The sequence below is a fragment of the Lycorma delicatula genome, chromosome 8 (assembly GCF_047948215.1).
Source record: "Lycorma delicatula isolate Av1 chromosome 8, ASM4794821v1, whole genome shotgun sequence".
Classification (NCBI taxonomy): domain Eukaryota; kingdom Metazoa; phylum Arthropoda; class Insecta; order Hemiptera; family Fulgoridae; genus Lycorma; species Lycorma delicatula.
The window spans coordinates 70396004-70423265 of NC_134462.1; the positions used below are offsets into that span (position 1 = coordinate 70396004).

Below are 27262 nucleotides of genomic sequence, written 5' to 3' on the forward strand. Positions count from 1 at the left end.
TAAATCTTATCGGTATTACTTTTAGTTACCATGATATTAATTTTTATGCAAGATATTAATAATATTGTTTTTGGTTTTTTTTTGTACCTTGCAATGCAATCTACTAAAAAATATTACCACAAAAATAGCCTAATTTTAAATGTATATTGTAAAAAAACAATATCATTAAAAATAAAGTTTAAAAATGAATGTAATACTAAACAATAAAAAAGGTGCGAGTTGGACAGCTATGGGCTACAAAAAAATAAAATATGTATTTTGCAGAGTAAACGGCAGTAGCATATCATTATGAGAGTTAGTTACTAAATTCGCCAAGAAAAACAAATTTTAAAATTCGGTGGAAACCCTGTACTAATAAAAATGATGCAGGTTTGTTTTTTTCATGAACACCAAATTCTGAACAATCAGCGTAGAAATGAACGAGGGCATGACTTGATTTTACAATATGTGTGTGGAATCGGTGAACATGCTCAAATAAGGGGTGTAAAGAATTTAAACGGTTAAGTTAAAATATATATCTGACCGGTTTTAAATTACCGTTTGGGAAAATGCTATTTTATTGAGTGGACAATTTGATCAATGATTTTCACAGTGTGGATGGATTTTAGTAAGAGATTTCAGGGAGGTAATCTTTGCAGATGGATTTCCATGAAGGATAATATTATCTGAAAAGGATAATAAATATTTTTTTACTACGAGTAATACCAGACATTTCAAGTTATAAAAGAGCACATTTAAAAATATTTTTAAATGGGTATTATAGCATTTTAAAGCATTTACAGCAAATAATATTTACAGAAATTATCTGTACTTATTATTTAGCCAGCATGAGAATAGAGTTGTGGTATGAGGCATGCGAAGGGAGGTAAGAGTCCCCTTCTGTCTCACCTACACATGCACGCGTGCAATAGTAGCTCGCTGCTACTGCTTCTTTAGAGCTCTATTATTGTTGTGGGCAAACAGTAACATATTTTATCATCTTGCTTTGGAAAAATATTCTGCCAAAATAAAAATTATTTGTTTATTTTTTTGATTACATATTAACATTATCTCACAAAACACATTTCATTACTTAAAAAAAAGTTACAGATAGAATAAATTAAAGCAAAATCTAATGAGAAGCATCATCTCTCTCTTTCATCTGAATTATTTCATGTTCAAATTCTGGTCAGGAAAAGCAATTTTCCAAAACACTATTATAATTTTTTGTAACATATGCCTTGTAGTAATTTGAAGTCAGGAAGGGATCCAAACGAAAAACTTGTCCTACTGTCAGATGTCACTCGCCAAAACACAGAAAAAAATGTGCGTAAAAACACAATAAAAATTAAAAAATAAATCACTACAAAAAGTTACCGTTTGTTAATTTGGTGCCTGTTTTGCAAAATTGATATTTACAAAATTCTTGCGCAGTTCTGCACAAGAAGACTGACTTTTCGTTATTCTATTATGTGTAATTTGTTTGCACCAGAAATATATAAAATTTTTCTCATTTAAAAATTAAATGAGAAAAATAAAAGAGAAAAATAATATCAATACGTTCACCACGGATCGGCACTGGTAAGCCAAGCTGGTACATAAATTCCTTTAACATTTTCATTATTTCAGATGTTTGTTAAATGCTCAGATTGCTGGTGATCTTTTAATCTACTCATTTTAAAGGTGAAAAACCACTCGTAAACATGAGCTTTGCTCATCACTGATTTTTTTGTAAGCTTCCTGAATCATTTCAAGTGTTTCTGCCATACTTTTTCACAAAAGGAAACAAAACTTGACGGCTGCTCATGATTTTCAGCCATCATATTTTCACCTAAATCAAAAAATAATTCTGCATTAAAAATTCACTGTGCTCCAATAGTACCCATACTACATCTCAGGATGGTAACACCTTGCATACTACTCAGAAGGGTTCCGCCTGGACTATTCCAACAGCAGAAGTGTAAAATAATACCTTATTCCCCACCACAATATAATTCCTATTATTTTTGGGTTTCCCCTTGTATGCATTCAATTCTTGAATTAAATAATACATAGAATGAAAAATCAGCCATAGATATTTTAATTTTAGTATCTCCAATATCTGGATACTAATACTAAAAGTTTTTATTAAATTAATAAATTTATTTTTATTTTAATAACAAATATCCATAACCATTAACATATTTCAAAGATAAATCACAAAATTTGCAAATTTTGTGATTTTTTAATTCAGTAAATTTAGTATTAAAATTCACAAATTTTAATATTTTATGGAAGTAATATTTTATGGCCTTTTTTATTTTATGGAAGTAAATTTGAAGAATATAAACCAAAGATATGCAATATCCAAATTGAAATGCATCAGGATTATTTGACTGACCCATGAGGACCAGTTTAATAAGATAACTTGATCAGTAGAAGGTATCCTTTACTTAGCATCCTTTTGTTTTCAACATTCTACTCTTACAGATGTTCCAGACCTTACAGAATTATGAGGTTGTAAGTGAGTGTACTCAACTGTTTTCTTACCCATCTAATCCAAGATCACTGAACTTCTAAAACATAACACTTACTTATCACCACTCATTAGGTATTGAGCAATGCCAAATAAACTTTACGGAAGGTAAATTAAATTCAGATTATAACTTATTAAATTTCAATAAGAAATTAACTATACTACTACCATGTATAATCTTCAATTTACCAGGAGGGGAAGGAGGAAATAATCTTACCAAAGGAAGGAGAAATAAAAAAAATATAAATAAATAAAACATTTTAATATTTAACAAAGTTTGTATGATTTCAGAATTTTCATTATTATTCCTTTTAATAAATGTTTAGACAAATATGTAAACAATTTAAAGGAAAAATTCGAAAAAATATTTTCAGTCTTACATAAAGACAATGAAATATAAAATACATATGAACTGATTATTATAAAAAACAAAAAATCCGTAAATGATCAATTTTTGTTGATGACCATAATTAACAGTTAAATTATTTAATTAAAAAATAATAATTGTATAAAAAATATCAGCTATAAAATATTCAATCAATAAAAACCTCACTTGAATAAAAATACACATTGAAACATAATGAGAAATATAAAGAAAGGTAAAAAAATAATCTGCTGCTATACATTTAACAAAATATATACACTCTGCTAAAAGATTAAAAAAATATATTTAGATGCATGTAAAATCCTTACATTAAAAAGTAATTTACACTGTATATAAATGACATTAACCAGATCAGTAATTAAAATGATAAACTAAATATTAAAAAATGAACATGAAATTATTCAGCTAACTTCAAATATATTTAAAAACCAGTTTTTGATCAGTTTTAAGATCAGTTTTGCTAAATGGGTTCACTACTATAATTGGTTCAAGAACTTCATTAGAGGTTGCATTGGCATTTTAGGTCAAGTGCTTTTCCGAGATGAAGCGTGGTTTCACCTTGGCGGGTAAGTTAATAGTCAGAACTACCAAACCTGGGGTAATTGCTACTCATCATTATTATTATATAATTAGGCCTCACCATTCTATCATTAGAAACAAACAATGTTTAGTTAGAAGTGAAGAGATTTACTAACCAAGTAAATTGTAAAAGCAACTTTAGATACCAGAAAATTCCTTTCTGTTCAGTTAAATAACAAGTAATATTTTATAAAATTAATGTGTGTTCTTATTACTCTGATCATTCAAACTAATAAGCAATACATATTTATATAAATAATATAATTTGACAAATTGAAAGTTAAGTGGACAGTATTCAAAAACTAGAGTCTAGTATTTCAGTTTCTACATTCTATATGTATTATTATTTCTACCATCAATTCACTAAAATATATTTAAATCTGTTATTTTTTATTTTTTTTTATTTTAGAAATAATTTCTACAGGTCTTTTAAATTTTGGTTACAAGAAAGTTTAGACATTATAATCTAACTATACATAATGAATGCAGTGAAGAAAGAAGATAGAAACAAAAAAAAAAGAAATACAGGAACAAATGGAAAAATGGGACAAAATGGTATAACAATAACATGAATATAAATATAAGCACAGCAAGTTTGGGATCATATTTAGGAACAAGTAAAGATCAGTTTTAACATTACTGAAAAACTGAAAAGAGCAGAAAGTTTGATGTATTCGGGTAGTTTATAAGAATAAAGAAGACAAAGACTTTCCTGAAGGAGGTTTGATTTAAGGCAACAGTGTACATAAAAGCAGAAGGTTAATGGCAAACAGAGAACAATTTTAAGCCACCTGCCAGTAACTTGCTTTTGAATGAGGATTATAACAAAATATTCATAACATTAATCAATATGCATGATTACACAACATACTAGACACACTGTAACCCTAAAGAAAAAAAATGTAAAAAAATGAGAAACAAAAGAGTAAAATAATCTACGAAAGAGAAATCATGAAAGAGAAGGAAAGATATGTGGCATATGAAGAGGATGGAAAATATAAATCCAGGAGAATGTATGAGGTGATCATTCAAGATAGTAGATTAAGGGAATTGAGTACAATAAAACAGTTATTTGAAGAGAATGTTAAATATCTACAAAAAAAGAGAATACTGAACTAGTTCAATAAGAAATATGATAGAAAAATGCATATTCAAACAGACAGGACCACAGGGCTTAAAATAGTTTAAATAAGGAAGGTGAAAAATTGATAAACCTGACTTTTTTTGAACACTCTATAATATATATATATATATTAAATTGAAAAGTTCTGGTTCCAAAAGCTAGAAGTAGGATGGATCAAAGAAATTAGAGAAGATATGAAAGAATTGGGAATTTCCCTGACTGACCTACAGAATAAAACTGGAAAAATTACAAAGCTAAAAGACAAAAGCATTAGATTTAAACAAAATACAGACAAAATACAACGAAGAGGGTGTTTACGGATGAAGAAAAGAAAGCAAGATCTGAATGGATGAAGAAATACTGGGCAGCTCGGAAGAGTAGAATAACACGCTTTTCTCAGAAAAGATCCAACTAAAATTGACTTAAGTGGTCCCATGTTGGCCGTAAAAGCATAATAATAATAATAATAATAATAATAATAATAATAATAATAATAATAATAATATATATTAAATTCAAAAGAGTATCTGAGTCAAGTATTAGCTTTTGAACAAGGTTGCATAATTGTGTGTTATTGTTTGTTAAAATGAAGTTAACACTTGAAAATCATGTATTCATCATAGAAACTTATTTAGAGACAAAATCTCATGTTGTATGTTGGCAAAAGTTCAGGACAAATTTGAAAAGGAAGCATCAGTGAAAAGTGTTATTAAGAAGTTAATTAAAAAATTTTGTGAAACATGTTTGGTGTTAAACTACAAATATGCCCGACACAGGTCAGTTTTAACGACAAAGGTCATACAGGACAATAAAGCGGAAGTTATAAGACTTCCTCATAAATCATTGCAGAGAATAAGCCAGGATTAGAACATTTCACTAGGTTCAGCCCACACTGCAGTTAAGAAGATGCAGAAATGTTATCCATATCAGACACAGATGTTCCATGGGCTAACTAATGCTGATTATGCTACATGGGTTCACTACTATAATTGGTTCAAGAACTTCATTAGAGGTTGCATTGGCATTTTAGGTCAAGTGCTTTTCCGAGATGAAGTGTGGTTTCACCTTGGCGGGTATATTAATAGTCAGAACTACCAAACCTGGGGTACTGAAAACCCACACATTTTCTTTGAATCTCCCTACACCCACAAAAAATAGGCATATGGTGTGCCATTTCAAGGTGACGAATAATAGGACCCGTGTTTTTTTGAAAAAACTGCTTATACTGCCATCTACCAAGAGATTATCCAACAGTTCATAGCTTACTAAAAGAGGATGAGCATGACTGCTAGTTGCAAGAGGACAGCACCACTTGCCAGAGAGCTCAATTTACTATGGAGATGTTACAGGAATTGAACATAAACATTAAGAATGCCATCCAGAAAATAGGCAGAGTACAGCTAACAAGATTTGCCACCAATATGGTCATGTTGACAAGTTCATAGAAATGGATGGATATCATTTTCAACATAAGTTACCTAAAGATACAATAAGTAAAATGCATTTTTAATCTTTTAACAGGATTTCAATATAAGCAACCTATAGCCCAGTTCAAATTTAAAATTTGTTATGGTAAAACATCAAAATTTACTTGAAAAATGTTAAATATTGAGCAACGTCAAAAATTACATGATATATATACACAGTAGTATTATTGATAATTTTTTTTTAATTACTCACATATATTTCAAGACTAGATTTAAAAATAAACTCATATAAATTCCACAAGTTTTCCTATTTTATAATAGAAAATTTCTAACTTTTACCACAAAAAGTAAATAAAAATAAATTTATTTTCAAAATACATTACACAAATTTAATGCTTTAATTTTTAACAAAAAAAAAAAGATTCTCTTATTTTTGGCAAATCAAGGAACTTATTACTCATAACTTTTACTAGGTTAATTATGTACCCTATAATGACAGTAAAAAGATAACAAAAACTATAAAAAAAAATTTCTTTACAATAAAATTAAAAATAAATGAACATAATTATATTAAAACATTAATTTTTATATAGCATCATAAAACCTTTTTCACTTTGAAGCCAATTATCTGGTGAATATTTTGATTCATGTTCCATCACGTGAAATGTATAAGCATGTCTTGATGTGGGAGACCTATTTTTATCACTTTTGTGGACAACCTGTCCATGAATCACAATACAAGAACCTGTGAATAAACAAAAACATTATGTAATCAATTAAATAAAATATTTTTCATCATTAATATTCCACCGAGTTCCACAGGCAAAATGTATAAAAAATCTAATATTAAACTAAAATATCAGAACTAAATTACCATTTTAATTTTCATAAATTCTCCATGATTCATACACAAAAAGAAATAAAACGAAAACACAAATAGAGTGCATCAATGAATCAGGCAATTTTAATGGGGGTAATTAAAAACAAATTCTTTTACTTGTTCAATTTTTAATTACATGAACAAATATTATAAATAAGAACATTTAAATTACTTTAATTACTATTTCTTAAAAATAGAATCCTTTAAACGACTACCATTTCACTGCAGGCACTAAAATAAATCTGTTCATTTAAATAAATCTATCATTTGTAGTTGCATTTTCCAAAGGGATTCAATTTACCTAGGTTGATTTATCCTAATTTGTGAAGGGTACAGATGCACTAAATATATGATTTTTCATATATCCTAAAAGAAGAATCGGCTCACGGAAAAGTCAACAAATGAAAATAAAACAAACATCTGGTGATAAATACAAACAGTTCTTTTTCTGTCATCTTAAAAAAACATACGGTCTAATAATTTCACAGGAAAAGATTACACACCAGACTGTAATTTTGTAACATGAATTGCTGTGGAATTTATAGGAAATCAATAATGACTTTTGCACAAATCATCAAATAAAACAATAAAATTCAACCTGAACAATAATAAAAACAAAGCTTGTTGCACCACTGCGATCCATCAATATTGGAACTAAAATTTTAAGCTGCTGCAAGGTATCAGTTAACAAATACTGCTACTATCAGTTTACAATACTGCACACAAAAAAAATAGCTCCAAATAGTACTGCCAAATCGGTCTGATTCAGTGACATACTTTAAACAAATATTTAAAGTAGTATCTGCTGAAATATAAAACTACACAGTCTGCTTGAGCTAAGAATTGAGAACTACACCTATTACCTTTTATATGTTGAGGTTATCTCTAAAGTAAAGACTGTTTCATGGTAAAAAAATTTCTGAAAACTTTATAAATATCTTTTATTTCTCTTGAACTACATACCTACTTCTCTATATAATCACCATATGAATTAAGACATTTATCATAGCAATACACCAGCTTCAATATACCCTCATCATATTCTTCTGTTGCCAGTCCATTTAGCCACTGATTAACAGAATTTTTAAGTTCATCGTCACCCATTACCGCTCAAAAATTCTTTCAATTTCCCAAACAAATGTTAATCAGAAGGAGCTAAGTTCAGACTACATGCTGGGTGATCGTAAATCTCCCATCCAAGTGTTCAGTAAATCACGTATCTGACCTGCAACACGTGAACGTGCATTATCATGCAGCAGGACGACGCCGTCGGTCAGCCCCCCACGTTGACAATTTTGAATGACGCACCATAACTTACGCAGAGTTTCGCAGAAGGCTTCTGCATTTATAGTCGTTCCACGAGGCATGAAATAAATCAGCAATATGCCAAACCGATCCCAAAAGATTGTATCCATTAGTTTGCATCCAAATGGCGTGACCTTTGTCAGTCTGGTTGGTGACTAAAGATGATACCATTCACTTGACTGCCGTTTTCTCTCTGGCGTGTAATACAAAATCCATGTTTCATCGCTGATAGCAATCAAATTAAGGAACTTATCACCTTTTTCTGTGTAGCGCATTAAAAATTCCAAAGCAAATTCTATTTGGAATTTTTTGAGACGTTTCGTTAAGACATCTGAACGTGCACAAACCTTTCTGATGCCTAAATGGTCTTGAACACGTGATGTCTGTACATACGTGTGCATGTACGTATATGTATCTCGCATAACAAAAACGATTAGTGATAGAAATTTTGGATTTAGGACTGCTGTAACATCTAGTTGTGCAACTCCCATTTTGACTGCAATCAACTGGACCAAAACTGTCCAAAAAAGCCCACAATCTAAAAAATTTGGATTTTTAACTTTTACTTAACTGTAGTAATAAGCCCTCATTGAGAGATTTTCAATGAAATATCGTAAGTGGTACTTATTTTCATTGGTTCCAGAGTTACAGCTAAATGAAATTTTAATTAATGAAATATTTGGATCTTACAAGGGGAAGGCACATCGGTTCGAATCTGACTTCATATACATATATTTTTTTTAACTTTTTTTTATTTTAATTTAAATATATTGATTTATTTATAATTATTAACCTCTGATTGTAAAAAACAGTTTACAATAAATAATAATTCAATAACAATAAATACAAGAATATGAAAAAATCAGAAGTTATAAGTGAAATAAAATTTTATGTACTTTTCATTTTAATTCAAAAACTTTTACAAAAGTTAATAATTATTAACAAATCAATATATTTAAATTAAAAAAAAAGTTAAAAATTATATGTACGAGGTTTTTTATATGTATATTAAATCAGATTTGAACTGATATGTCCATGGTTATGGATCCCACATGTTCTCACTTACACCACATAACTGCTTGAGCGACGTGAAAAAGAATTAATATATAAACTAATATAAAATTCTGATATGGACACCGCAAAAAAATGTGATGCAATGTCCACCACAATGCAATTGTGTAACTGTCCACTTTATTAAAGAATTGGAGGATCGTATCTCACTTTCAAATGAAATAAGTTTAATAAAGTGTAGCAAAAAATGTGCATATGTAATTTAATTATCGTAAAAGGAAGTCATGTAGTATCCACATCAGATTTTTTCATTCATTAAAAACCTGACTTCTATCAGTAAAATTTACTAATTAAATCTAAGTTTGGGAACAACGTAAAAAATACCTAAGTATGCTATCTACTTGATTCATACTTTGCTGAATTCATCAGGCAAAATCTGTTCAAAGAATAAGGAATTTTTGTATGACTATTTTTTACTCAATAAATAACTACAGGCTATTGAAGATAGCAGCAATTAACCGATATGCATTTCATTAGTATGCATAATATACATTTCATTTCAAATATAAAAAAAAAATGTTAGATTTATACCTGTTGACCCATAAGTATCCTTTTTTCTTAAATAATATAAGAAATGAATGTCGTGAGTGCTACACTAGAGAATATCATTGCTACAAATACAACATTTACAATAAAAGATAATTATAGAAAAAAAATAATAAAACAAACCTTTTTTAACTGGAACAAGTTGAAAACTAGATGAAGGATATATTGGTGCAGGAGTATCATATATTAATAATTCTTCGGAATTTTTATCTGGATTACGAATAAACTTTCTATGGACTCCACTACAATGTGAACCCGGAACAAAAGATAAACATCCATTTTGTGGAGTTGCATCATCAAGGGCAATCCAAAATCCTATTAATGAATTTGGTTCAGTAAAGAGATAAGAAGCATCCTGGTGTGGTTTTACTGGAGAAAAAGCAATAAATAAGAAACTGAAGATAGTGAAGTGTTAGTTTATATTCAATTAAAAAATTAAAGGCTAGACATTAATGAATATAAAATATTGGATTATAAGATATAAAAAGCACTGTTTCATCAAAAATTGGAACTCTCTCTTTGACAATCCAATGCAACAATGTATCTGCTTAACATATACAGTACTTCTTAGTGTATTATGTATCCCATTTTCTATGCTGAAGTGTTTTCTTATATTAAAAATCCAATAATACAAGTATATAATCACTTTTTGCAACTGAGAAAACATATAAAATTGCTTGGTGCAGTTAACATAAGATGCATAAAATAACATATTCTAGTACACTGTGCTTGTTTCATTTGTGTTTTCCCAAAACGTAGCTTTTTCAAATAATTAAAATTAAAAATGTATAAATGTTTAATAAATACCTAAAACTAAACAAGTTCATGGTATTACTTCATTTTACCCAATGTAAATAGTACACAACCAATAAGTTAAAAACTGAACATTTTTTACATCTTAAATTTAGAAGAAATGTTTGCGAGTTACAAATTGTTTTATTTTAATAAAAGTATGTTCAAATATCATAAAAATATAAAATATTTCAGCTCTTCAATGAGGATTTTTTCTCTGTAAAAATAACATAATAATAATACACAAATTTTCAGTTGATCATGTCATTTGATCGACTGCTTATCACATTTTTGATTGTATCTTTTTATAACTGCGTCATTTAATATTCAGTAAATATGGAACTGTATAACATAAATTCTATTTTCTAAAAAATAATAACACAACTTCAAGTCAGAAAGGTCATCATCAAACTAAATGAAGTAAAAGATCTTACATTAACTCGCCCATCCAATGAAAAAATACATCCCACAAATATTTTTTGGTCAAACGATCCAGAAAGTGAAATAGCCTCATAATAACACAACCAAAATACTTTCTTTGACATAAAAAACAGAAAAGAAATGTTTTGAAAACTTGCACAACCCTAATAAAGCAACAAATAAAACATGGTAGACAGAACAGTTCTCTCACTTAGGTTATTAAGAAGTGAACACAGTAATGATAAGCTATCATAGTTCTATGCACAGTCAATTCCTGAGCATCTTTAACAACACACAAACTGTACTGGCATTAAACTTTTATGAGCAATACAATATTAAAGAAGACACTTTTCTAGTAAATATTTTTATGGTGATAAGACTTTGGTTTGATATGTAAATAAACAAGACAAAAAATCAACAATGAAGTATGAAGTATGACTTGCTATCAACAAAACCAAAATGTCAGCAAACCTCTGCCAGGAAAATCATGGTAACTGTCTTCTAGGACAAAAGAGGAATCTTTGTGGTTGATTTCATTGAACGTAGCACCACAATCAAATAATAAAATATTATAAGTTTAATTTTTTCACGACAGTGCTCAACCAGGTAAGGCATACTTGAATTTTGTAACAACTGAAATGGGAAATTTTTAATCAGACTCCTTACAATTTAGATTTGGCATCTCCCAGGGATTCACTGGCATCCTAGTGAAATAGCAGGGTAATCACTGCTATTTGATGATGCACTGAAATAAGGTACTTGATCGCTGCACAAGTGATCATGTTCATGATCAAATAACATGCTTTGAAAATGACCAGTTTCAATCAAATTTGAAAGTGCTCTAAACACCAGTAGAAAATTTTATATCAGAGGAATTCAAAAATCAGTGAAATGCTATGAAAAGTGCCACATTGGTCTAGAGAATACACAGGCTATTTCTGTATTGTATTTAATAAAATAATGTAACTATTTATATATATATATTTTTTTTGCATTTTTTTTGCTATTTTAAATAGATAAATCTGAATTACTTTCTGATTAGTCCACTGAAATACATAGTTCTTTCATAACAATAAACACAAAACTAGTTTGAATACCTAACTCGGTGAGTTAATGATACATGATGAACTAGTTTAATGATATAACTGAGTTATATGTACCTAAACACTTCATGAAGTACACAGTTACATACGGCTCGCATTTCACTGAAACCAAATCAAATATTCTAGTTTTACACATAATCATTTAAATCATAATGGAAACAATGAATAGATAAATATATTCAATGTATAAATAAAATTCATTAAAAATAGACAGAAAATAATTAAATTTATACCTTCACTTCCTATACCAGGATTCTTATAAATATACATGCTCTGTACAACTAACGGTTCCTGCATTCCAAGTCTAAAGCATGTCTCTTTGACTTTTTCAGAAAATGTTATATTGTAAAATGAAGGATGTAAATAATGAAGAGCATGGCCAACTTTATTTAAAGATTTTTCTTTTGGTACTAAAAACTCGCCATCTTCTCCAATAGCTCCTGCTTCGTAAAAATAACTTATTTTATCTCCACTTTCTAAAAAGTAATTATCTTTACCCTGAAAAAAATTGATTTATAAATAAAATTTAACATTTGAAAATTTATAACATTAAAAACTTTACCTTTTCACAAAAAAATATTATTTTTATGAATCTAAGCATTATAAATATATAAAATAATCACTAATGAAATCCATCTGGCATCATCATCATCATCTGGTAATCTGCTACAAGGCAGGTCCCTTACAACATGCCCATCATGGTGTAAGGGACCTGCCTTACTCTTCTAATTCCAGTTAAACTCTTGAGTACTTCATGCACCCTATTATGTTTTAAACCTATCTATTATTTTTAATATTTTCTGGTTTCTTTTCTTTCACATTCTATTGATCTAGTGCTGTGGACAGCCTTCTCTAATGATATATCCCAGTCTACTCTGAATTGTTCTATTAAAAGCTTCTATTATCATTTACTTTTCTCATTACTTCTTCATTTTTCACTCTATTCCATTTAATCTACCAGTCTTCTTCAAGCCCACATTTATGCCTCTGGTCTTCTTTTCTCTTTTTCTTAATGACCATGTTTCACATGTGTTATGTTTAGAGTGTACAGAACTACACTCTAAATATAACACTACATAATTTTAATATGGCTCCTTTAACCATTGCTATTTTGATTTTGATTTCATTTCCCCAGAAGAGGACTGACTGTAGACTGTTGTATCTTACCAGGTGGCGAACAAAAAGCTTAATAGTACCAATTGAGTAAAGAAGTCCACAAAATTCCAGATATTATATGAAATGTTACTTTACGGCAATCTTTTAAGAAAAATCTAATCAAGGCTGCTTTAAAAGAATTTGCATTCACACATGGAGATTCTCCACAGAATATTCAACAGAGATTCCTAAACATCTGAAATTATTTATCAATTTTTTTTTTTTTTAGTTAAACAAATCAAATCTTTTTATACTTTTTAAGAAAGTTATTCTCTTATTACCCCTTAAAATAATAGAACACCTCTCTTATCAATTCATTTTTAGATTAACATGCTTAAAAATGTAAAAATTAAGAAAAGGAAATAGAGAAAAATGTAAAATAAAATATAGTTCAGTTTTGTTTTACAAATGGAATATAATCTGAGCAAATAATTAGGGACAACAAACATATTATCCACAGGTATTGTTATGATTTTCATGAGTTATCAAAGCTGCTCTATTCTACAAATTCTTATACTGTCTGGTCTTTTGTATGAAGAAACATTTTTTAAAACTAGTAACATTGTGTTATTGTTAAATCTCTGTTAAAAAACATGTTTAGGTATTGTTGGTCAAATTATAAGACTTCATTCATTTTGTCGTTACAGAAAACTGTTCAAATGGAGGCAAAGAAAAATAATGGCAACAATTTATTTTGTTTTTATTTACAATAAAAATGAAACAAAATTTTTATAAAGAAATATATTTTTAAGATAACTATAAAAAATTATAATAAATCCACTATTATAGAAGCTGAGAATAACAACGACTGAGGAAAGATATTGACTTAATTTATTGATAACTAAAAATCAATAAAATAAAGCACAGAACATAAAATATGTTAATAAAAAAATTATTTTCAAACCAAACATAGACTGAAATACTGAAAATTAACCATTTAACTTATTTTTATTACAGTATATAAAAAACTTAGATACTATAATGATAACCATTATAATCAATAAATATTTTTTTTAATAATAAACTACGCAGTTAGTTTATACTGGTTTATAAAAAGATTACACTAAATAAAATAAACTGACAACTGCATGTTCTACTTAATTAATGTTGTGTAAAGAATGTATATTTACAATTGATATCACACTGTTACATAATAATGATTTCAATAAAAACAAATTAATTTCAAAGTAAAAAAAAGATGCCTGAATCTTGTACTGTTAATATATTTAAACACACACAAGACACAATTTACAGATACAAGCAAATGTTAGGAAAAAAATGGTAAAATAAAAGAAACTTCAATCAAGCACATTTATCAATAACATGGATTAACAAAAAGATATGGCAGTAATTTTTTAAAAAAATGAAGAAAATATAACGCTTCAGTATTAAAAATTACTCTAGATCATTTCATTAAATAATAATTAAGTACCACTGTGATAGTAATCCAACCATAATTTGTTTTTTTATAAGGAGTTACTTGTTTACCTTCAGTTGAATAATATTCCGCCTTAATTCAATAACTCTGTTAGGTTTAATTATTCTAAATATTTCATTATTTGCTGGTTCATTCAAATAAATAAGTCTTTATTTTGTTTATAATATAAATTATTTTTATTAATCTTTAAACTTGTCATTCATATATATAACATTATTGTATTAATTAATTAATTAATTATACATTCGTATTAAACACATGTTGAGTCTTTGAAAAATGGAACAAGACTAACAATAGAGCATTAGACAAATTCATTTAATAACAGTAACAAAAAAGTGAGAATTTCTAGAGTAAAAGAAAGAATGAAAATTTATATAGAGTAAGAAAAAGTGAACATTTATACTTGTAGAAATAAAAATGTTAAATAAAAAAGGAGGAAACGAGACCTGAGTCTTTTTATATAGAGTTGAATATGAATAACTCTCTCTTTTTCTCCACAAGAGTTGTCAAATAATTTAATTAATTTTTTTTTAAGCTGATGTAGAATCTCACAGAGAATCAATCAATCGTTTTAAATGTATCAACCAAAAACCTGTTTTGCATTCAACAACATTACCATCAGCTATTATGTAAAGCTTAGGAAGCAATGTCAATAGGTACTTCACATTATTAGTGCATCAGAAGAAATAATTAAGATACATTATAACTTTACAAATGTAGTATTTTTGCTTGATATTATGTGAAACATGTTTTAATGCATGCTAGAAATTTTTTCTCTAAGCCAAGTTTGTTTCTCTTGACTTGAGAGGTAAATCTTATCAAAATCAAAAATCAACAAGAAATCCAAAAATTTACAAAAAAAAGTCCATCAAACTAGAGCTAAAATTTTCTAATATTCAACTGTAGATGGTCAGATAGTGGTTGATGACAATGTTATATCACACAAAACAGTATCCACTATATTAAGCAGCTAGTGAAGGAATTGAACTTGAGTTGTTGTCTCAAGGTGGATGTTTTTTTGGAATAAACAACTTTTCATTATGTCATGGGTCATAAAAGAGTCCTTCCTAAAGGTAAATCAATGTTTAATATAATACAAATGTTTATTTTTAACGTTTTAATTTCTTATGCATTTTACAACTCTTTTCTCAGATAATTGACTACAATCATTTTTAATTATTTTTTTTAAACCATGGTTAAAGAATATTGCTGCATGCTTTGAGTGAGGAGGAGAAATAATCAGGATATATATATATATATATATACTAAATATTTTGTGCTTTAGTATAAAGTTAAAATATTTTTTTTTTATGCTTGAACCAAGAGATGCTATCACTCACCATGATTTTTAAAATCCCCAAGATCAGCGAATTTAAAATTGTTCTTTGAATTCGACTGTCAATATTTGTGTTTTCTAAATTTTATTGAAAATGTATTTTCATTTCACCAATTTTATTTATGTACTAAGTAAACAAAATGTCATAATTACGAGGGCTGTCCAGAAAATAACTTATGTTTTGAAATAAAAAGAAATTTTATTATATACATTTGAAAGGGAAAATCTTAAACTATTTTTCTACATAGTCGCTATTTAAATTGAGGCACATAACGATGCACAAGCTTTTCAATTCCTTCTCTGTAGAAATCTGCCACCTTAGATATTTGGCACCCATCTTGCACAAAATTTGTGATAACTAAGCTTCCCCGATAGAAGTTCATTCAGTAAACTTTGTGAAATTTGAGGGAAATGAAGCAAGAGTTCCATAATGTGGTGATTTTCATCATCAGTTCATCAGTCACAAGGTAGGCCAACCACTGCAGTCCTCATCATGAGCACTGGTGCAGCCATTTTTAAACTAAATGCACCACTGCCTCACTCCACCTTCACTCATTAATTCAGCTCCATACACCTCACAAAGCTGGTAAATGAATTTCAATTGGTTTGAGGTTTTTTGCCAGTAAAAACCTAATCACCTCACAACTCGTAGGATTTTTTATTGAAATGCACATTTCAATAATTCACAACAAATAAAGTAGAAAAATATTACAGTCCACATGCTATCACAGCTTGATGCGTACTGAGTATAGAAATGTTTTGACGCCAAGATAGCTCCTCTATCCCCACCCATATCCATGCTAGGCACAAATGTATGTTACTTTCTGGACTTTAATGTATTATAACATTATACCTCTATATTATTATCACTTAATCTATATATATAAAAATCAATGTTTGTTTGTCTGTCTGTTCCAACTTAACTTGAGATCTACCGGACAGATTTGTCTAAAATTTTGCACACCTACACTTTGAAGCCCTACGGTGAACATAGGCTAATTTTTTGGAACTCCGACATAACAAAATTTAAAACACTCTATTTCTTCCTTAAAGCTTATTTAATTTTCAAAATCACTTTGATTTTCAAGAAAAATTTAATTTTTAGCTAACATTTTTTTCAACGTTAAATTGATTAATTTTGAAAAGGGCTGAAATTTTAACGTACAGTTATTCCTAAGTTTCAATTGATTTAGCGCACATGTAAATGTAATTTTTACTATTCATTCATTTACAATTTTTTACAGCTGTTTATCAACATAAATAAATAGCTGCTTTTGTTTATCATGTGTGTGTGTGTTACTAATTTGAAGTGTGTAAAGTATTTAACTGCAATCTTTTTTCAAAACATCATTCCATGCCTAAAAGACATTCTTCAGTTGGGAGAAATACAAAAAAAGCATGTATGATGAAAACTGTTAGTGCGGCAGAGACTGAAGACGAAAGACAGTCAAGATTGGAAAGCGACCGAATACACACAGCCCAATCCCATTCGACTGAAACAACTGAGCAATGGGAAATATGTTTAGAAAGCAACCGAATATGCAAAGATCAATCCCGCTCGACTGAAACAACTGAGCAACGGGAAATGCGATTGGGTTTGGGGGCGCAGCCCTCATGTCGGCAAATTAAAAAAAATGGATTTTCTGTTATCAGATAACATATCTAAATTGCATGAAATTTTTTCTAAAAACATTAAGCTCTTAACTTGGAGTAAAGTTGATAATGTCAAAAATTTTCCAATTGAAAAAAGGAACTTTGGAAACCTGGAAAACCAAAGCGTCCAAAATGTATAGTCAACCAATTTTTTTCAGTTGTTTTTTAACCAAATTATTTGGGTGAATCAATCATTTACTGAACAGTTTTGGGCTCAATCCAAGAATACTATTCTTAGTGGATGCTTAATGAATTTTCAGACTTAATTACTACTGGTAACTTCCAAAGCTGACATTATTAAATTTGTTCTTACGAAACTGGAAATTACTCATATTATGAATTACAATAACTGATAATTCAGAAAAACCTATAACCAGTATCTGAAAAAGCCAATCTAACTGGGATTCAAACCTAGAACCTTCCACATGAAGTCAGAGATGCTATTACTTTACAGAAAAGTTGGATTAATTTGGGAAGCAATAACTTAAATATAAGTCATTTACAAATAAAAAAAAAAAGAATAATAATAATAATAGAATAACAGTAGTTCTTTGACTTTAATTCCAACTGTTAATTTCTTTACTCTATTGTAAAAAAATAATCAAATATTACTAAAAACCAAACAAACTTATTCTATTAATTAAATGTTACGTCTTTTTCAAGAATTTTAATTTCCTCAAAAGTAATTTTCTTGCACTTAATTCTTCAAACTTAGCTAATTATATTTGTTAGCTTATTATTTTTATTAGCTTATTTAAATTACATACATTACACTAATTTAGGCTAGCATAATATTTTTGTTAATTTCACAATTTGATGCCACTTATGTGCAATGTCATAAATAACACATAAAATATTTTCTTCTTCAGCAATCTCACTTATAAACACTTATACATAAACCTCAGAAATCTGTATGAACTTTTTCACACTTTTTAACTCGTGCATAAATATAATACTTATATACACATTATTAGCATATAATTTTCATGTTATAAGAACCATTTTGCTTATACACCTTTGCAAACACATATTTTTTTTAATTTATTTATATTTTTTATTTTGACAATTTTATTCAAAAGATGTTAAAAAAGTAAAAAACTGCATCCACAATAAAAAATGCAAGAAAATTTTGCAGAAATGTTTGCTTAATCAACTTTTGGGCAAGTTTCAACTTTCTTACAGCATACTCTTGCTTATATACTACAAAAATGTATGATTTATTACACCAAAGATTTTACAGTTTGAAGAAGGCCATGAAAACATTAAAAGACAAAAAAAGGATTGGATGTCCTAACACACCAACAATCTATGAAAATATCAACAAAATAAAGGACATTGATGTAAAAAATTGTAAAATCACTGTTAAAGAGATAGAAACTATTATGTCTCTTATAGCTTATGTAAAACAATTTTGACTGACATTTTGAATATGAAATGAGTAGCAGCAAAATTTGTTTCAAAACTATTAAATTTTCAATAAAAGTAACATCACAGAACAATTGTTACTTGACTTCACTGATGACTCAGAATTACTTATCATAAGAGATGACAAAACATGGGTGGTGTATGGTTATGATATTAAAATGAAAGTCCAGTCATCCCGATGGAAGTTTCCTGAAGAACCAAGGCCAGAAAAGCACGCAAAATTTGACCGAATATTAAGAATCTCTACAGTTTTTCTTTCTGATTACAGTATGGTGTTCTCCATTATGAATTCTTACCACAAGATTATATGGTCAACAAACAGCATTACTCAGTAGTTTTACACTATTTACATGCAACAATCTTCATCTGCTACCTTACTATGTGCACTGTCTTATTACTTCTTTGTCAACAATATTTAGTAGTGAAGACAGTTACCTACATGAACAAGCATACACTGCAACCTGTTTACATTTATTTATTAAATTAAACTAAGAAGACTTCTTAAACTTGCAGATGGAATAATTGACAGTTAAATCAAACCCAATGGTACCTTTTATAGGAGAAAAAGATATTCCCCCTCTACCATTTTTTTTTGCCCCCATTGAATATCTTTTCTTGGAATATGAAATGGAAACGTGGGATGGGATCAGGGTAATTAATCTATACATTATAAGTATTATTATTAAATCAGTATGTTAATAACCAGAGTTAGTACAAATAAATAAAATAGAGAAGTAGTAATAATATTGTTTTTCATCAGAAAACGCTCTCCTTTACATTTCATCTTAAAGAAATTTTACAGTTCAATAAATAATAAAAATACACATACTTGTTGAATCTGTGTAGTACTGAAGACAGCTTTTCGATTTTCTTTCGGTATCTCAGCTGCTAGTTCCTCCCCAGCAGTTTTTAATTCATTTGTTTCTTCCTCAGTAAGAAAATCTTCAAGAACAACATAACCATCTCGCTGAAACTATTTATGAAAATGACAATTAATATTCACCCAGAGTAGTAGTTACAATTTTTTTCTAACATACTTAAATGTAAGAAAAAACATACTTTAATGTAATGCAATTTTACATAATAGTGTTCTTAACATTAGTACAAATTATAAAATGTATAGACAGCAGCAATAAAATTAATAAATAAATTTATGGTTTACTCATAAAGTAATTAACCTAAAACATACAAATTGGATCAATGATCTCTAAGTTCAATCTTACGAATCACAACTGAAACATTCACGATTGTGACAATGTTAATGATAAGAGAACATGTTGAAAATATTTCAAATCCCTGCCAGAAATCAAAATTAGGTCAGACTATTTTAGTAGCTAGTTAGAAGCTAGATTACCAATTCTTCACCTGTTTACAGATATAATTGCTTAGACTATTTTATTGATGGCGCTAATTAATCACGATACATGTTATAACTATTCTTTTTTTAAATTCTTATTGCATACTATTTATTCAAAAATAAAAACTTTCAAACTCTTTCTTCAAAATCAGTTCTTGAACAATATAACATTGTTTATCTAGTAAGGTAAAAAAAACTAATTTAATCTGGAATTTCTAATAGTTATTTATTAAAATAAAGAAAGACATGTAATTGTTTTAATATTAAATAGTTTTAATACAATGTAAAATCGAATATAATCATATATTTTAATTAATTATCATATAATTTTAACTAAATTAAACTATCAAACTTAGAAACCCACTTAGTTCAATAATTATTTGTGTTTAATCCTGTAGAGTGTGTATTTAAATTATTTTATACATAATTTAAATTTAAATAAAATAATGTAAAAATAGACAATATAATTTTTTCTACATAAATAATTCAATTTAAATAAAGTATGTATTTTTTGGCTTCTTCATTGTATGTTATGCTCAATAATTTGACTACTTAGTTTTTCAAATAATTTTGATTTTCACTTATAATCTTTTACTAATGAGTTTCTCTTGAGAACAGTTATTTATATATAAAATTAGTTTTTTATTCTATATACAATGTATAATTTATATTATTTGTAATTTTATTTAACATGTGTAATAAAATATATGAAGTATATGAAGTAGATGTACAAGTGTAAATTGTTAGATATATGGGAACACTTATGTTTGTGTTAGATAAGGTAAATGAAAAATTATAATTTTTTGATGCGTATGTTTTGATTTTAATTTAAATTTTATAATTTTTCATTTGTATTACTTTATACAAACATAAGTGATCTCATACACCAAACTGTGTAAATTGTTACATCTAACAATTTACACTTGTACAACCATTTTAATTATTCTGTATTACACATGTCAAATAATATTATTATACATTTTATATAAAATAAATACTAATCTTATCGATAAATAATTGTTCTGAAGAGAAAATCAATAGTAAAAGATTATATGTATTGTAAATGATTTGTACAATTAATAATTTCATTAACATACTCTCTTAAAGATATTATATTTCTTAACCCTAAGTTGTACAATATATTAAAAATTAAACAATCAAATTTATTTGATTATCTTTTGATATTTTCCCAAGTAATTAGAAAAACTGGTTCCTTTCTAGATCACCTTCTGAATTAAATAATATATTTAACATTATTACTTGATGATGGGTTAGATTGCTTGTTATATTTCAAAGTTAGTTAAGTACTTAAAAGGAATTTCATGGCATTGAAAAGCTTGCAGTTGTTTGTAAGGATCTCTGTGTGTATGTGTCAATTCATTCTCTTTCTGTTTTGTATTTTTTCAACAAATTTAAAATTAAATTTATGCTACTCAAGAAGTTCATATTTCTTTGTAAGTAATAATAATTTCATTTGCATAGTTATAAATATTGTAAACTACATATTTATTGGTGTTGTTACTTAAATAATAAGTAAAATTTCTCTATTACAAATAATGGAAAAATGCAACCCTAACAATTAATTGAATACAATGATCCAAAATTTTTTCAATGCTTTGTCACAATTAGGAATATTTGTCTAAGAAAGTTAGAAAATACAAATAAAAGAGACTTACATCATACATCATTTTTAAGCAATACATCTTTGCTAGTTATACGTTAAAGCTGGTGGTGATTTAAAGTCAGGTAAAACATAAAAATTAAAATCTAACAAAAATGTTAGAAACATTTTTCATGTAATCAAACATGAAGAAAGAAGAATATATCATTCCACTTACAAAATTCTAATTAATCATTAGTTAAAAAAAATCTCTACAAAAGTGTAATTGTATATTTATTAATAAAATAGAAATAATCTTTTTATAAATTTTTAGTTTGAAAATAATTAATAGATATATATATTTATACATATATTATTCAAATCCACACTGTACTGTAACATTGGCTGGCCAAGTTACATATTGCTTTTAATCCTAGTTGTTCATTTATTTAATTTTTACTAAATTTGATGCCATATTTTATATATGTAGTTTTTAATTTTTATTTTTTCTTCTATATTTATATTTAAAAAAGTTTTAATTTTTAAAATAAAAAATTTATATTTTTTGATAAATTTGAATGTATTTAAGTGTGGAATGTAGTTTGATATGAACAGTTTAAAATAAAATAATTACAACTCAAGATGTGGGTTTCCATGAAAATGTTTTTGTAAAATATGAAATAAGGTAAGTGTCATCTTATTTAATGTATATTTCTGTACTTAGGTGGATCAATTTGGTTTAATTTGTATATTAGTACAGAGGAATATGTGTATATATATATATATATTTTAAATCTTACGTTAAGATTTCCATAAAATGTTTGGGGTCATGCTGGAGGTAAAATTAATTCTGAAGACTTAAACACAGACATATATTATAAATTTGTGGTCATATATATTTCTTCATGTTTTATTCTCGTCATAATTTATTAATGTTATACTAATTTCTCATTATTTGCATGTAATAAAAAATAGAATGCTTAATTATTTTATGTAATTGTTTGATAAAATCTAAATTCTCTATTTTTATTTTTATTTTTAATGACTATAATGTGTCATTAAACTGATATAAAATGAGCAGTTAAATAAACTTAATTTATCTGACAATAAAATAATGTTTAGTATAGAACTTTAACTTATTAATAATAACTTTTATTACTTTAATATTTAGGAAAACATTTTAACTGATATTTTTAGAATATCACATAAACATGATACAAAAACCATTTTTTTTTGCAAAGGTGCATTTAAAAATAAAAGAAAAATTAAATTTTTAATTTCCTAGATAATAGTAAATATGAATCATATTTGCCAGTAACAAATAACAACCTATAGCCTATTTTTGTAATTCATTAGTTTGCCAAAACTTCATAAAGCATCTTCAATATATAATTACATTTTGGATGTATTTTTATAAAATATACATATTTGTACATACTCAAACTCACACACACACACATATATATATATATATATATATATATATATATATATATATATACATACACACTCAGAAGGTATGTTTGATAACAATATTCAAATTGACATGATCACAAATCATTCCCAAAAACAACATAGCTACTGTCGTGAGTATGTATGAGCATCCCATGCCACTTTTTCAAGAAAAACTGAAGAGTAAAGCGATTTTCCATTGCCTGGAAAATTCATTGAGCTGAGCTGTATGTTGCATATAATCATACCAGGCCCATTGATACAAACCGTATTCATAATTATAAGAGACACATTCAACACAGCGATTCATGTATCATCATGAATCGCTGTCTCATTTCATCCTTGTCCCAAACCTTTTTCTTTGTCCCCTATAGTTTTAACTCTACCAAGGGGTTTAACAGCAAAATAATGCAGTTCAAATTTGCTGCAAATTAAATCAAAATTGCTGTTCCAAAGATGTCATATCTAACAAGACATCAAAAATTTAACACCGTAGGCAATGTAAGTACTATTACTGTCATTACTGGGAGTACTACGTATGTAGATAACAATGGTACATCTATGTACATGCATTAATTCTTTTGTATATATATCTTAAGTCAGTCAAAATTTTATGTTAGATGGGTTAGATAGACAATAAATACATACCTAAAATCTAATATTAAAAGTTTTAAGGAAAATGTTGACAAGATTTAAATAATAATATTTTTTTTTATGTTTCACCCCTAACTAACAAAGTTATTTGTTTTAGAACTTTAATGTAAATACAAGACAAGTCATTATTAAAACATCTATTAAAATAATGCCAACTAAAATTTAATTCATTATATAAGTATAATTTAGCATAAAAAGGCAAATGAGAACAATAAATGTACTTAAGAATCTTAATTTAAAAAATAAAAAATAAACAGTACTAGAAAAACTCAACAGTACTAGAATAATACCTTTTTAATATCTTCACTAAGCAGCATCATGTTAATATTAAAAAATACCTTTTTTGATTTTCAATGAGAGCTATTTTAATAAATGAATTATTATTGTTTTAAAGATGTTTCTTGCTAGCAAGTACTATAAGAATAACAACAAACAACCACATTTCTTTAAGAAATCAGTATATTATATCATATTTACATTAACACAATAACAAAAAATATAAAATAATGGACTGTTTAACAAATATAACACACTTAAATAGTTGAATCCATCATTACCAACTTTTGAAAAAAAAATTTGGAAGGAAACAAACATATAATGAATGAGTTGTCTTGAATTTATACAAAATTCCCAGCAATTATTTGAATAAACTTAACAAAAATAGCTACATGAAAAATCAATGATTCACGGACATATGGCTAATATTATAAAACTACATTCAGCACTGTATGGCTAATATTGACATGAAATAATCGATTATATATAGCTTGGTTACTCAGTTAAATATACGACATAATGAAATCCAATACTCCTTGTTTTATTCATACCATGTACTTAAGGTCCAAAAACTAACATATTAGTTTATTTATTTTAATGAAAGGATTTTAAAAAAATTACATTTCAAAACATACATATTAAAAACATGAAACTATTTCCCAATTATTTTCAAACGAATTTTAAATTAAACTTGGTCCAAGATTTGTAATTTAACCAAAAAAAAATGATTTAAGTGTTTATTTAATTATGCAATAATTATTTTTAGTGACATGTTTCAGGATTCTAATTCATATTTTACGTTTAAATATAGAAAAAGAAGTGATTCACGTTTCCGAGTTTACATTTTGAATAGCTGCTGCATATGCTTCTAACCCCCACTAAGCCCATACGTCACCACTTCCCACACACTTTGCAGCCCACACCAAATTCCTTACAATGAACAAATGCTAAAGTAGTATATATACAAACTTTATTTTCAATACATTTACGTAATGAAAAATGCATAATTATTCAAAAACATAACCTTAACGAAAAAAGTAAATTACTAACTATTTACTACTTTATATTCATCAAGTAGAGCCTTTAAAACAATTTATTTGTAATCGTCAAAATAAGAACCGGCAAATTATAAAGTGTGAATTAAATGAAATTTGTTTAGTTTATCGCTACCAACAATTCTGCAGCAACTATTAAAAACAAAAAAAAACGTTTCACTTACTATCAAAAAATAATTACTAATACTAGAAAAAAAATAATACACGGCTGTTTTGTTTTTTAATTCTCAATTGCTACAAACTTATTAAAAAGTAATGTAATATTACCTGAGTTAAAATATCTTCTCTCATGTTGCAATTTCGACGAACACAATTGATATTGGAATCTTAATTATAAAGTAGCTAAGAAAGTTTGAAACAATAAAATACGATATTATCTATCACACGTCGCGCGCACTTCTAACTGCAACTGTGTTTCATTCAAGACTGGGCTGCTGTCATTATATGCCTGTCGTAACAACAAACGACTTGGCACCACTGAACTAGCATAATACGTAATGAAATCAACGAATCAAGGTCGCTTCCCTGTTTACTTATTTCGCCTCAATACAGTACACAAAGAACTATTTGATTTTTTTTTTTAATTTGATACACAAAACAAACCTAGTAACTTCTGCATTAAAAATCACTCGTCGAATATTTTAACCATTACGTAATCAATCGGGTTTATTATTAATTTACACGGCTACTCAATCATTTGAAGCATGTTAATTCTTGCCTCTGAAAACGTGAATTGTAAAGCCGCCAAATATTAGAACTACCGTCATTTATATAGCGGAATGACGTAAGATTTACGGCAATAAGTTATATGTGGCTATAATGTTACAAAAAAAAGCCTTTATATACTTAAAAACAAATCGCCAGAGTTTAAGTTTTACACCTCAGAATGTATGTGTAAATCTAAGATATAGCACACCAAACTGAGAAAAATGAAAATACCCACGCATCGCAATGATATATCGAACCAAAGTTGTTATACATAACGAACACAATTTTATAAAGTTTTTGTATAACCTCAGTTTATTTTCATCTTTATAATGCACTCCTGCATAAACAGGTTCCTGTCGGCCAATTCAAGTGTCGATGTAGGCAATGAACATCACTTAAACATAGATTGTCGACATGTGATCAATATTCGACGTAACCATTAATTTACATTATCAAACATTTCATGGTTTTTTTTTTGTTTTGTTCAAGTTAGAATTATAAATTGTATTTCAGCCATATTCTTGGGTAATCTTTTTGTCATTAAGTAATGACTAAGAGTGTGGTGAAGGTAGATTAATTATAACTACAATCTTTGTTATCTCCTACTGCAAAAATGATGTCTAAGAACAGTTTTTGTTTTTAGTAGAAATATTTGTATTTTTTTTTTTTTTTGTCTTCAGTCATTTGACTGGTTTGATGCAGCTCTCCAAGATTCCCTATCTAGTGCTAATCGTTTCATTTCAGTATACCCTCTACATCCTACATCCCCAACAATTTGTTTTACATACTCCAAACGTGGCCTGCCTACACAATTTTTCCCTTCTACCTGTCCTTCCAATATTAAAGCGACTATTCCAGGATGCCTTAGTATGTGGCCTATAAGTCTGTCTCTTCTTTTAACTATATTTTTCCAAATGCTACTTTCTTCATCTATTTGCCGCAATACCTCTTCATTTGTCAATTTATCCACCCATCTGATTTTTAACATTCTCCTATAGCACCACATTTCAAAAGCTTCTAATCTTTTC

General features: G+C 27.7%; 1 protein-coding gene across 2 annotated transcripts; it reads right to left on the bottom strand.

Moving 5' to 3' along the window:
* Nucleotides 1–1007: 1007 nt before the first annotated feature.
* On the bottom strand, nt 1008–26248 carry Phyhd1 (Phytanoyl-CoA dioxygenase domain containing 1). Of its 2 annotated transcripts, none has more exons than XM_075373649.1 (6): nt 25794–26248; nt 19962–20105; nt 12359–12623; nt 9934–10179; nt 6613–6753; nt 1008–1810 (listed from the first exon to the last, which is right to left on the bottom strand). In XM_075373649.1, the coding sequence occupies exons 1-6, from the start codon at nt 25815–25817 to the stop codon at nt 1725–1727; spliced, it is 906 nt and encodes a 301-aa protein (XP_075229764.1). In that variant the 5' UTR covers nt 25818–26248; the 3' UTR covers nt 1008–1724. The 2 variants fall into 2 exon arrangements, with proteins under 2 accessions (XP_075229764.1, XP_075229763.1); XM_075373648.1 differs by lacking the exon at nt 25794–26248 and adding an exon at nt 24486–24691.
* Nucleotides 26249–27262: the final 1014 nt, after the last annotated feature.